The sequence below is a fragment of the Accipiter gentilis genome, chromosome 10, assembly GCF_929443795.1.
Source record: "Accipiter gentilis chromosome 10, bAccGen1.1, whole genome shotgun sequence".
NCBI classification, from domain to species: Eukaryota; Metazoa; Chordata; class Aves; order Accipitriformes; family Accipitridae; genus Astur; species Astur gentilis.
The window spans coordinates 21,887,601-21,900,870 of NC_064889.1; the positions used below are offsets into that span (position 1 = coordinate 21,887,601).

General features: G+C 39.6%; 1 protein-coding gene across 11 annotated transcripts in view; it reads left to right on the forward strand.

Moving 5' to 3' along the window:
- The first annotated feature begins 4,360 nt into the window (after positions 1-4,360).
- LRRC28 (leucine rich repeat containing 28) overlaps positions 4,361-13,270 on the forward strand; it is a 59,093-nt gene continuing 50,183 nt past the window's right edge. For 6 of the 11 annotated variants that reach the window (XR_007507428.1, XR_007507430.1, XR_007507426.1 and 3 more), the window contains exons 1-3: positions 4,381-4,461; positions 7,257-7,485; positions 11,801-11,841. Coding sequence is in view for 3 of the 11 variants with exons in the window: in XM_049811716.1 (XP_049667673.1) it covers positions 7,318-7,485; positions 11,801-11,841 (209 nt within the window). In the remaining 8 variants the exon portion in view is untranslated. Of the gene's footprint in view, positions 4,462-5,103; positions 5,123-7,256; positions 7,486-11,800; positions 11,842-13,270 lie in introns of those variants that run through there. The other 5 variants (XM_049811710.1, XM_049811714.1, XM_049811711.1 and 2 more) reach the window with 5 other exon arrangements.

The window sequence follows — 13,270 nt, forward strand, 5'->3', positions numbered from 1 at the left end:
TAGAATTAATAGATTTGAAATTCCAGAAGAAAGAACGCAAACTGAAAAAATTCCTAGTAGTGACAATCACACCACAACATATATTGTCTCTCCAGTAAGGTAGGAAATTGTGCTTCTTAGAGTCTTAGTTTGCAGAATCTGGTGATGACACAAGGCCCTCAGCTCTTGTTAGAAGCACATGAGTCAGTAGACATCACAGATGAGAGAAAAAGCCACTCTCAGTGTCTGCAACAAATAAAATTGTGTACTCAACTGCATAGGAACTTTCAAAATTCTAGGCAATGTACATTTTCTAGGGATAAGCAGAAGACAAAAGGACAGCACAAACCATTGACCCCTCCCATACTGGAATCCTGCCATGTAAGGCAGAGCTCTGCCATTTTCCTAGACCATTTCAAACATCTCAGGCATGTGCGAAGCAGATTCTTCTCCTGTCTGACCATGGAAAAGAAGTTCACTGGCTGTGAGACCTGGCAGATGTACCAGACAGTCCACTGGGTTAGTACGGCTTTCCACGCTTGTGCATGTCATATACTAACGCTCTAGTACACACCAACCCTTCAGCAAGCAGAACCTGAAGAAAGCTGAAACTGCATCTGTTGATCACTGGATTGATCTGTTGATTCCTTGTGCCTAGATGATTCCTCCAACCCATAGGACCTCTCTGTACCAGGTGTAACTGCATGAGCTTAGTGTTTAGCAATGGATTTTTGCTTCACTATAATTCTCAGAATACAGGGATGTCCAAGAAAGCCCACCTTAACTGCTAGTTAACACACTAAAGAGCAAAGCTTAAAAATATTTCCTAATTATCTGACCTTAAAGGAGAAACACTCTTTTCCTGTCACACATCAGTCACACTAAAGCTTCCTGCTGCTAAAAACTGACCTTTAATCGCTCAGTGAATATTTTGATCATAATCCAAACTTACAAAGTCTAATTTAATGCACATGATTCAATATAAATGGTATCCACTGTACTGGGTGGAAAAGACTCACCCAGGATTATTAGGGAGGCTGAACCTCAGAGTGTTCAGAATTCAAATTCAAAAGCTCAGTAAGACATTTTGGATCTCCTAGTTCTGTGAAATTGAGAGCTAGGAATCTTGTCACAAAAACCTCAGTAAAAAGAATTTCTTCATGTTTCACTTGGCAAAACAAAAGAAAATGGTTGCATAAGGCTTTAATATACAAAGATATTTCCAACCACATCTTCCCAACGTTGTTAGTCTCATATAGTTACCTTGTGTAATAAATCTGATAATGTATCATTATCTCTTTCTATTCACACTACATTCATCTGGCTTGCATAAGTTTGTCACAAACAAGGGATCACCGGTGAAGCTGTGCCCATTTGCTCCAGTTACTGGATTTGTTCCAGTAAACCAACTGATGAAGGTGGGTCTGCAAGACACCGGCAACTGCAAACTACTTGAATAGATCTACCTCAAAGTTGCACTTCAAAACAAGTATTATTAGTTTCTTTATACAGGCACATAAGATCAGTCATCCTTCTGAGCAAGATGTAAATTTCAAGCCCCTCTGTTCCTTGCTCTCACAAGAACAAAATTAAGAATTAAACAGTAAAAATCTACTTAGCAAAGGCTATCCCACTAGTCTCACTTGTTAGATGGCAATGACTCGGCAACCATGAGGCAAGCGCTGTCCTTAACAGAAGATCAGATTCCAATGCTCCCTGCTCTGCTCATCATTTTTAGCCTTGTGACTACACAGGCAAGACTGCACACCTGTGCTGTGCAGGATCAGAGCTTCAGAGATCAGCTTTCAGATGACACAAGCCTGGGAGATCATGATGGCATTGATCAAGGCAGAAAAAAAAATCAGACTGAGAATGAATGAGTGTGATGACTGCAGGCCATGCAAAACAATAAAGTGAGAATCCTAAGTGACTGACTGCTTCGGGAAAGACAAAAGATAAAGTGATGTGTGAACACTCAAATCACATAGAAATTCTTGTGGATATCATAAAGCTATAAGGTAACTGGCATGTACCTCTGTAGAGCTGACATGAACCTGATACAGCTCTGGAATAAGGAAGAAAAATGTAATATATTTGAGGTGGGTGAGAATGTTTGTTTGTCTTGGCAAAGAACAGCTCATCTTATTCTACAGTCTGTTCTGCCAATTGAAAAGCAGACAGGAAGGAATCATATACATTATTATCAGTAGGGACAAGACATTTTAAATACTGCTAGCAAGAGCCCTTTCACTCAGGAAAAAAGAGAGATTTTAAAAATACTCTTTCGAATCCACAGTTTTAACACTCCCCACTGAAATACTGAGAGCCCCAGTACTTTATATATATTGTTAACATCTTTAATAGTTTCAGTGATCCTAAACTGCTCCTGCAGTTTATGTTGAATCCATGCATATAGCATGTTTTATAATCACTGAAAGCACACCCTGAGAACTGAACTTGTTTCTGTGACAGAGCAGAACCAAAGACATTTTAGCATTGCTCTGATCTCTGTAGTCCCTTTGTTGGTGTGAGCAGAAAAGAAGAAACAGACAAAAGTTTGCTGTCAAAAATATCAAAGTGCAGTAATTTTATCTCCTCTCTGTTACTGTCTCAAAAAAATCCCCAACCAAAAAAACCAAAAACATTACAACATATGTGTAAAGAAACACATTAACTATCCTGGCTCTGTTAAAAGCAGGTCTCCCAAGAAAAAGACCATCATCTTTCCTGTCTGTACTTTAGTGGCAGAAGGTAGGAACAAAGTTTTTGTCCTGGTCAATGACTTAATATCCTGGAGAAGAACATTTGGTTTGACACATCATTGAATTCCCCCTGAGGAACGTGTTGCTAACTGTGCTCATACTCAGCTTCTACTTTGGTCTGAAGTACGCTTAACTTCTAACTTCTCAGGTATTTATAACGTGGGATCTAAGCGACATTAAGAAGTGTGATGTAGTGACTGTTTTTAAAACTGTGGTGGTATACAAGCAGGCCACTTCCTGCAATTTAACAATTAGCTGAGAAAAACAGACAAGTACTATCAACCGCAGTAAGAAATGATATGTGCAGCATGGTGTGGTAAGTATGGAGGATGTTAAATTTCAAAGGGTAAATTATTTCATCTCAAATTATTTCAAGAAAATCCAATCTACTTATTGGAAGAAAACAACTCCAAAAAGTCTGCAAGTGGCAAGTAAGACTGAGAAAGTATACTTGTCAAAATCAATTATTGCCTTTCAAGTGTAGGAAAATGAAAAATGAGCAATTAAGGATTGCTATTCTTTATTCAGAACTGAAAAACAGATAAATGAGTCTGCAAGAAAAAAACTTAAGTTTTTTATGCATGCTTCTTTACTTCAAGTGTAAGTTCTGTGAATACACAGGAGAGAAGAAAAGCCTTCTGCAAGGTATTCATCTTCTACATTCAGCTTCTTGGTTCCCCTGCAGACCTGCTATGTGAATCTTGTTAAGACAAGTTTATGTTAATTAGTCTGTGGGAACTAGAAAGAGGATTTCTGCAGCTGAGATTCCTTTTTTAGGCAGCTGGTAGGGCTAATCTTCAGCAAAGAAGAACTTTTAATACCCAGTAATGTTAAATATTCTAAGTATGAGGGAATTTGCTGCCATTAGAGTACTGACATAACACAAATGAGACCTTCCCTAGGACAGGATTTATGTACTGGGTCATCTCAGTATGTGTGAATACACATAAAATAAGTATCAAGTGAACAGCACATAGGTAAACTGAGCTTCCATAATTCCCTTACCTGTTTCAACAAGCCAACTATCATGGGTAAAAATGGTCATGATGGGCAGGTTGTGGGTGTAGGCAGGATTGCCTAAGGGTGTCTAGTCTGCTGTTAACAAAGAAATAAAAGCTAGCGTTACTTGCACCAAAATTTGGCTGGAAAGACAGTCTCCGGCCACCGAGAGTTGTGGCTCTTACCTGCAAATGAAATTCTCCTTCAAAAGCTGTTAAGCAGGGACAACTGTTGTTAACACCAAGAACTGTGTAAACACCTGGGAAGGCAAGCTGAGCCTACACGTTGCCCCAAGGAGACCCACCAGGAGGGAAGGAAGGAAAGGAAGGAAAAGAAACACCCTGACCCCAACACCAGCCAGACCCTCCCACCCGTCTCCACGCCAAAGCAGGAGGCAGGCGAGGCGCTGAGGTGGGGCGCCCTTCCATTGGCTGACAGAGGTGGGGGCACGAGGGTAGGAGAGGGGAGGAACTTGTGATTGGATGGTGGACGGTGGGCTGCCTTGTGATTGGGTGAGAGGCGGGTGCGGGCGGTGAGGGGGCGGTGTTGTGGCGGGACGCGAGGCTGGGCGGTGCTGTGGCCGGGCGGTGTCTCGCGAGAGTCGTGTGGCGGTAGCGGTCTCGCGCGGCTGCGGCCCGCTCCGCGCCCGCCCTCGGGTGCTTGGGCCGACGGCGGCGCCGCCGAGCAGAGCCGATCGCCGCTCCCCGCTCCGGCGGCGCCGGTGAGTAATTCTTCCCCCGGCGGGCGGGGAGAGGGACAGCGCGGGTCGGGTTCTGGGGGGGTGTGTAGGTGCCTCCGCTGCTCTGCCCCCTGCTGTCTGCCTACTGGACAGCGCGGGCACGGCGCCTTCTCCGTGAGGGGGTGTGAGCCTTCGCCGGCCCCCGGCCCCTGGCCGAGGCCCCTTCCTCTTTGCCCCTCTCCGGCTCCCCTTCAGCCGTGGGGGCGGCCTCCCGCCGCCTCCTCAGTCCTCGCAGGCCTCCGCCTGTGGCGGCTTACACCCGCACACCCGGGACAGGCCGGTTCCCCCGCAGCCACCCGTGACAGACCGGCCTACCCCAGTTCCCAGGGCCCGAGGAGCACCGAGCAGGGCGGCTCCGTGCGGCCCCACCTCATAGCTTCGTTCTCTTGTGCCCTGCGGCTCCTCCAAGTTCTCAGCAGTCCGTGTGCGCCCTTTCCCTCCAAGCAGTCCCAGCTCGGCCGGAGGCGGCCCGCAGGTGTTGGGGGTCTCCTGAGCCCCCCGGTGTCAGCCCTTCGCACGCCTTCACACAGCGTCTGCTCCACGTCGTGTGCTCCGTGCGGGCGTATTTCTGTCTTCTCCATCCTCTGAAACGGCGGTTTTCCCCCCTGAATGACCTGACTCCTCACAGGGCCGTTGTCACTGGGTATTATCTGTCCTCATCCTCCCTTTTGCCTTTCCTTGAAGAGAGGGACTGTGTCTGTTCCTTTTTGCTAGTGCTGTGTCTCATGTCTGGAAAAAGAGCATTTAGAGAGAAGAAGTTTGGCTGGTAGTGGAAGGGAGTAGGAGGCTTTTCCTTTGAAGTAAGAGCCAAAATAGAGTAGGTTATGACTGGACTTTGCATTTGTGGGCTTGTATGTCTGTGTATTCATGTGTGCCATGGCTAAATGTGGTTCAGGTGGTATATGGAGTCACAACTCTGAACAGCATTCTGCAAGTGCAGAACACCTAAAAAGCATCTCTGGACAGATTGGCAGGCGGTTAGATATTTATGTATGCGTTTTGTGACTTCACAGCTTTTCATTTAAAAAAAAATATTTCAGGGAAAGGTGAGCTTTCCTTTACCATTTCTTACATTGTAGCAGTTAATCCTCACATAGTCTCAGACTATGCACATTAAAAATTCTAATGCTTTTCCTTGAAATATTTTAATGTTGATCACAGATGTGGAGTTTGGAATTGTAGTGGCTTAATTTCCTTCATTCCTAAGAGAGCTTTAATGTTGCTAGTGCCAAGGGCCAGGAGTGTGTGTACCCTGTCTCCTTAAGATAGCTAATGAAGGCAACTGTTACAGCAATGGTTGTTCTCATGTGAATACTGTTTAACCAAAGTTGGACTTTTTAATCTTGTATAGGATTCTTAACATGGTAGTCATTTGCTTGCAGAACTATCTTAGTGTGGCTTGAATTGGGGATAACTCAAGACTGGTGTGCAGGATATTACACTAAGTTGTGATTAGTAGTGCTTATGGGAACTCTAAGAAAAAAAAATGCTGTATTCTTCTAGAAGGACATAAGTCACTGGTAAAAGCTGCTTATCTGCAAATCAAGGGAATTATTGAAACTGATAAAGTAGTTTAACTTACTTGCATGGTCTGGTTGTCAGTCTTCAGCTGAGTAAGGAGTTTTGTTTGTAAAGACTACCATATAATCAGATAGGATTCTTGTTTGTAACTTGGTACCTTCACTTCCAATATCTGTTATGATTGGAAATCTCTCCTTCAGTAACAGAATGAACTAAAATATAAAACGTTGTTGGTGGAAAGCAGTTACGATTCCTTGCCTTTTGATAATGGAAACTAATTTATACACATGAGTCTGTAGCAAACTGGTAACTTTAAATTAATAAATAGTCTGGATTTATTTGGTCTTCTGATTTCTGAGACAAATGAAAACATGTAACATTGCTGTTATCTAAATCTAGACAACATAGTAATGACTAGAATTTTGGTTATACCAGAAATACAAGCTAAATAGTCTAGTTCCAGATACAAGTTAATTTTTAATATGTCTTCATGCTTTTGTTTTCTGGGTTTGAAATTGTCAGTTAAAGCTTGACATTTAGTTCTTTCTGGTTTTATTTTTAGGAGAGCTGAAAATCTGCTCTCACATTTAGCTCTTTATGAATTTTCTTGCTTTAAGTTTCAGATTTCTCATATATTAGTTTATTATTTTTAAAATGCCCTAACTGATTGTCCATCCCCAATATCTCTTCCAACTAATAAATTCTTACAATACTTTTGTAACGGGAAAGCTTAACAAACTTTCATTGCCTTTTGTCATTCTGGATGAAAAGCTGCATGAAGGCATTTTAGTCATCTGAAGATAAGAAGTCCTCTAATTGTGCATTTTTCTTGTGATCTGTAGATTCTTCTTTTAGCACACTGCACAGAATAGATGTAGGACATCAGTAATGGTTAGTAGAGAGAGGTTGGGGTTTTTTTTGTTTTGTTTTCTGTTCCTTCTTGTGGTGAAGACTTTGACAAAATTATCTGAAAGGTCTGTGGAAAATGGATGAAAAAAAGCATTATGTATACCTTAAGATCTTGTCATTGCTGGTCTGAAACCACGCTAAAACTTCCTCCAGAAAATAGTCAAAGATTTGCTTCTAACTTATCTTATGGTGTGGATGTTCTGGGTACTTCATTTATATATTAACTTGACCAAGTGTGTTTAGATAAATTATCAGATAAAATGTAGTAACTAACTCTTTCTGCAAAAGAATGCATAGCATATACCTTGATAATGTTTTGGGGTTTTTTTGCTCTTTTTGTCTCCTAGAAATGGGTCTGCTTTCAGAAGATGCAATGCATTAGATGTGGTGCTTGGAACAGGATTAGTCATGGCATCAGAACTATGTAAAACAATATCTGAGGCAAAGCTGGAAAGGCACAAGAACTTGTTCTTAAATTACCGAAATCTCCATCAATTTCCTTTGGAGTTACTGAAAGATGAGGGGCTGCAGTACTTGGAGAGACTTTATATGAAAAGAAATTCCCTGACCACATTGGTACGACAACCTCTTTATTGTAATGTTTACTGTCTGTATGTTTAGGAATTCTGATTTTTGGAACAGAAAAAAACAAGATAATTTAAAAAAAAAATCTTACAGCAAATCTGATCCTGAATGATGTCATCCATTGTGAAATATGAGTATTTGGTTGTATTATGTTTGAACTTGCATAGGTAATGTAGAGTATAATAAATGAAAGTTTATGACATTTTATAGTTACACTTTTGAAGCTCTGTGAAGATCTGCTGGGGGTTTTCTTGTGAGGTTTGTTTGGTTTTGGTTTGTTATTTTTGTTTCTTTGGTTGTTTTTTTTTACTGCTATAAATTTTGCTTGGTGGTCAGGCTTTTCTACCACTAGGTGATACTATGCAAGTCTAGTCTACATTCCTTTGTTAGGTTAAACTACTTTTGCCTTGGTACATGTGTTATTTTAAAGGCGTCATCGATCCCAGGGTCTAATTCAAAGCTTGCTGTTAAGGTGCCGGTGAAAACTTGTGTCTGTGGGCTGCTGTTGATAGGAGAACAAACAGTTAATTTCAGGGATGTGGGATTTTCTGTTGTGGGTTTTTTGTTTTGTTGTTTTTCCCTGAACTGAACAAATTCTCACCCTGAATGAATGATGTGACCTCAGAATTCAGTGTGGACTAGTTAAATAATTGCGTGGGATATTCTGAGCTGGTAAGACTCTCTCTATGGAGTCAGAACTTGCCACCGTCAGTAGGCTCAATTCTCCAAGTAATTCAGGGTTTTTTTGTCTTGGGGTCTTCCATGGTGTGATAGGTAAAATAATAGCCAGGGCAGAGCTGCTGGAGGGCCTGACTACTTAAAATTCACCAAAATAATATGTTTTTCAGCACTTCCTAGAAAAAGTCCATTACTCCAGTTTAAGGAATAGTGTTTAAAGCTTTGGCAATGATACATTAGAATTCCTCAATAAAGGTTTCACTTCTTGGGCCAAAAGCTGAAAGGATTCTTAAGATTTTATGCCTTTTCTTCATCTTGAATGAGTCACTTAAGTTTACATGGACTGTAGAGAAGTATTTTGGCACTTCTTGGTTTTGAGCAAGTCCTTTGCTTAATAGTTTAATGGGAGGATAGGATTCATGGTTACAAATTAACTGCTTTAAAACTTAACTGATGACTGTAAACAGTTCTACTTTGACACTTTGTGAAATTCAGTGATTATCTAGTGGTGTAAGGTTTGTGAAGTTTGTACTGCTCAAAAGATAAAACAATGATAGGGAGAGTTTTGCATATGCTTTTTTGTATGTATGTGTTAGAGCCTGGTTTTGTTTTTCTCAAAGTAATTATAAAATAGGAACCAAAACAAAGTCTTGAAAGTAACAGTTTAGTTCCATTTTCCTCTCGATATCTGTTAATACTACCAGCCAATAGATGTGTAAGATGGCATAAATAATTACCCATGGTTGCTGTCAACAGAAGATGTGTTAAATGAGGGAGGCAGCTCTCGCCCACAACTGTTCGGTATTGTAATTGAGGCCTGCGATAAAGGAACTGAAACAATATTAAAATGTATATCATACCTCAGCAAAATGACTTGCAAACAGCATCAAGTAGAGCATTAGGATTCAAAATAATCAGGATAACTTGGTCATAATATGACTCGGTGGCATCTCATTCAAGTGCATAGCACTACAGGTAGGACCTAGGCAAACAAAATTGGGTCTGATTCACTGAGCATCTGTTCAGCAGAATAGAAGTTGGAAGTTGTAGTGGACCAAAATAGATCAAGTTAGCAGCATGTTACAAAGAAAGGCAAATGTATTTTTGGAACATAGGACGTTTCACAATCTCCATTAGAAGCAGAAGGGGATAATTACTGGATACTGTTAAAGCATAAGCTGGAGCAAAGGTTGAGTCTGGAGTTTCATACTTAGGAATGACCTAGGTAAACTGGAAAGAACCTAGAAAGCAGCAACAAGGGATTTTTAGAGAACATGCCCTGTGAGAGAAGGTTGAGAGATTTAGGTTAATTCCTCTTGCAAAAAGAGAAGACAGAGAAGAAAAAAAAAATAGAAGAGGAGGAATGGGGGAGAGCTGAAATCATCAGTATTTTTACAAAGCAGTATTTTCATAACGATTTTTTTTTTCATGTCCTTTGCTGGTAAGACAAGTAATACTCTCAATTTCAGTAAAGTAGTAGTAAGTTGTCAGGGGGCGGGGGGGAGAAGTCTCGTCTGAGAATAGTTGAAAACAAATAGGTTATTGAAGGAAGATGTCTCTTTCGGCCTTGTGCTCCTTTGATTCTATGCAAGATGATGAGCATTAGCTTACGAATAAAGACTTTAAATTGCATATGGGTTATTAGCAATCATCAAAACTAAATCTGCACAGTATTTCTTTACAGTTAGGTGGTACTTTTGTCCCACCAGTTCATTCCTTCAGAGTTCTGAAAAATGTTGACTAAATCAGCTTTTGTTCTTTGCTCTTCTGAAATTATTCTAGACCTTGACAGATGGCTCATATGAAAATGTCTGGAGTAGTTATGCTGACAGAATTTACATATACCTTGCCTAAGAATAATTTAACTTGTGTCTTCATTGGCAAGTTGGAAATGATAGAGGGCTATGACATAATGAATGGATCAAGAAGCTGTATAGCACATCAGCAAGTTCACTTTTTGAAAAACATCCAGTGGGGTGTGAGGGCAAGGCAAGCTTCCCTAAGCTGGTGGCAGAATTAATGATTCATTTATCATCATTTGTTGTCATGTCACCAGTAGCGACCAGAGTTAGTTTTACCTCTCAACTGATGGATCATGAATAGGTTTTTTGAAATCTTAATTTCATTGTAGGATGTTGTATTGAGCAACTTTGACTCAGACCCATTGTCATTGTGGTACTCAAGATAAGCAGAATTTCTGTTATGGCCTTGCTCAGCTCTAAAGTTGTCTCTCTCCTGAATTTAGCTCTCTTAACAATATGAAGCAGTTAAAGGAAGAATAAGAGTATAACCTTCATGTATAATGTGAAAATAGTTTGTGATTCAGGTTAGTATCCTTATTCTAATAAAGGGTTTAGGATGACGATGAATTTGTTTTTTTCACATTCCCTCTTAATTTTTTAAATTAAAACTTGAATTTTTTGGGCTTAAGCATGTTGCAGCCTTTGCATATTTTCCCACCTTAAGATTTTCTCTTTGACCAAATAAAATTCTGTGCTGAGAAGATAAATGTACTGTAGCAAACCTTCCAGTAGGTGGCAACAACTGATTTGTTATAGCCTGTTTCTTGGGTCTTCACGTCAACGGATGCATTTATTGAGACATCAGTTGCTGCTCCATAGTTAAAAACAAAATATTTTTTGTACTCAGCTCTAGGATGTGGCATGTTTGCTACATAAGAATATTATGACATTACGTTTTCAGGTTAGCGTATTTCTTCATAATAAATTTATAAACACAAAGTATTTTAGATGATAGTATACCTTTAATTTACATGTCAGTGAAAATTGCTAGTTTTTTTAAAGTAAATTGACCATGTGATCGAACTGCTTTTAAAATTCATTTGTTTCTGCATATATGTGTATTGTAAAAACTTTTTTCAATAAAACATATCTATGTTTGAAGTAGATTTCTTAAGCAATAAAACTGTTTTAACCTTGGATAATTTTGAGTATGCTTACCAACATGACATATGAAACTTGTGAAGCCGATTTTGTGATATATATTCATGGTTATAAATGCCATCAAGAAACAGAATTGCAGCTAGGGATCAGTTAGCAGTTAGAAAATGATATGCATGTTGATATGTAAATATGGAAATCTAGTTTGATGGATTCAGCACTTCTGGTTTGGTGGTAACTGATTAAGCTACACAAAGTTTGTAGGTCATTTCCCAGTTTAGCAGCATTACAAAATAAAATGCATTATGGTTAGACATCTTGTATAGTTCTTGTTCTACTTTAAGTCTGTAAAGGCTGCAGCTTCTTAGCAGTCTTTTGGCTTCAACTAACTCAATTACTTGAATATATTTTCAATAGTACGGTTTTGATAATTCATTTTTTCAGCCTCAGATGTCTGACTACCATTTGGTTGCGGACACGTTGATGTCGCTTCTAAGCTGTAGTTATGTTTCAGTAGTAAATTGCTCACTTCATATATCCCAGATTGCACTGGTGGAGAACGTGCAGGGATGTGGAAATAGGGTGTTGTATACAACTTCCTTGATGCCATTTTTTCTGTGACTAGCTGCTGACATGTTTTAGTATGGTTATTAAAAAGAGTTGGGTACACAATATGTGTGTGTCTGGTTTTTGTTTTGAAACCTAAAAAATCTCTAACTCTTTTTCAGCCAGAAAACCTTGCACAGAAGCTTCCAAACCTCGTGGAATTGTGAGTTTGTGTAGGAGTTCTAATATATTTTTTTATTATGCTGATCCATCTTATCTTAAAATAATTCTAGGATGTATTGCTTGCACATAACCTACCTCTTAAGTGTGAAGGGTTTTCTTGGAGGGCAAGAAAGGGTCAATTTTTGTTGGGTTTTTCTTTTTTCAAAGGACATGTATCCAGATATATTCAGTTATATATTTCAGTATATATTTCAGTTAATATTTCTAACAATTTTTTGTTTATTGTATAACAAGAACCCTGGTGCAAATGTCGACACTGCTAAGGGAAAATTACTTACCCCCCCCCCAACTCCTGTGTAGACTATTGTCACCCTGATAAAGCACTGGAACCTCCAGATGCAATGGTCAGATAGTTGTGACAGAGCCAGAGTAAGAGGTTACTGCCTCCAGCCCATTCCTAGCTGCTCATTTCTACCCTAGCTACCAGAGTTAGTATGATCTGAGTCTTGCTGATTGTAGTAATAAGTTTTTTTGGAGCCAAGTCACAGATTGTCAAATAGGAGCCGGAATAAGCAAGTAGGGGTAGTAACTATTTAATGGTGATTGCTGTAGGCAGAGTAGTTTATCCAATCTTTTCCAAAGAACGGATGTCATATGAACTGTATTATTTTGGCAATTAATTTTAAGCTGTAAGCCCCTGAGTCAATGTTTTCTTCCCTCCCCTTTTCTTCTTGTAAGGTTATGATTTCCTTGTATGGTAGGATTGATGGCGGGGGTGTTAAAAGGGACATTCTCTTTTCCATTTATAACTCATTTGGCTCACTTTCAGTTGAGTAACTGATGGACCATTGATTCTGTTTGTTTAGTGGAAAACTCCAAACAGAGGATATGTATATCTGAGTAGTCTAATGCATTCAGCTGTCTGATCTTGTCATCTTAATTTGGCCCTTGAAACCACACCTTTCTGGTACACGCGACCACAGTATAATTGAACTGTTTTGTAGGTCATTGCAGTCTCCGACTTGCTTAAGAGATGGTCTTGTCTCATCATGCCTGAGTCTTGAGAGTATGTTTATGCTCTGAAGCAGTAAAATAAATATTTTTGTATTTGATATACCTAGTATTTAATGATTTGCCATGGGGCATCAGGAAATCTCAGTGTTATCTGATGGTGCCTTTAGGAAAACCTGTATAAATTACAGTTTAAAATAATCTCTTACAAACAATGAATTGTAGGAGTCAAACCTGATTATTTGGGGTTCAGCAAGCTTAGTTGTACCACCATTATCCCACACATTCTGGTGGTCTAGAGAGAACTGCAGTGGGCCTGTGGTTTGTGTAGGTCTAATAGTACAAGTCAATATTTGATCAGACAATAAGACATCTTTTGTTGACAGAGAAGAGACCACAAAATAAAGATTTAATTACAGAATAATGTATTATAGTAGCTTTAAATTTTGAAAGACAAA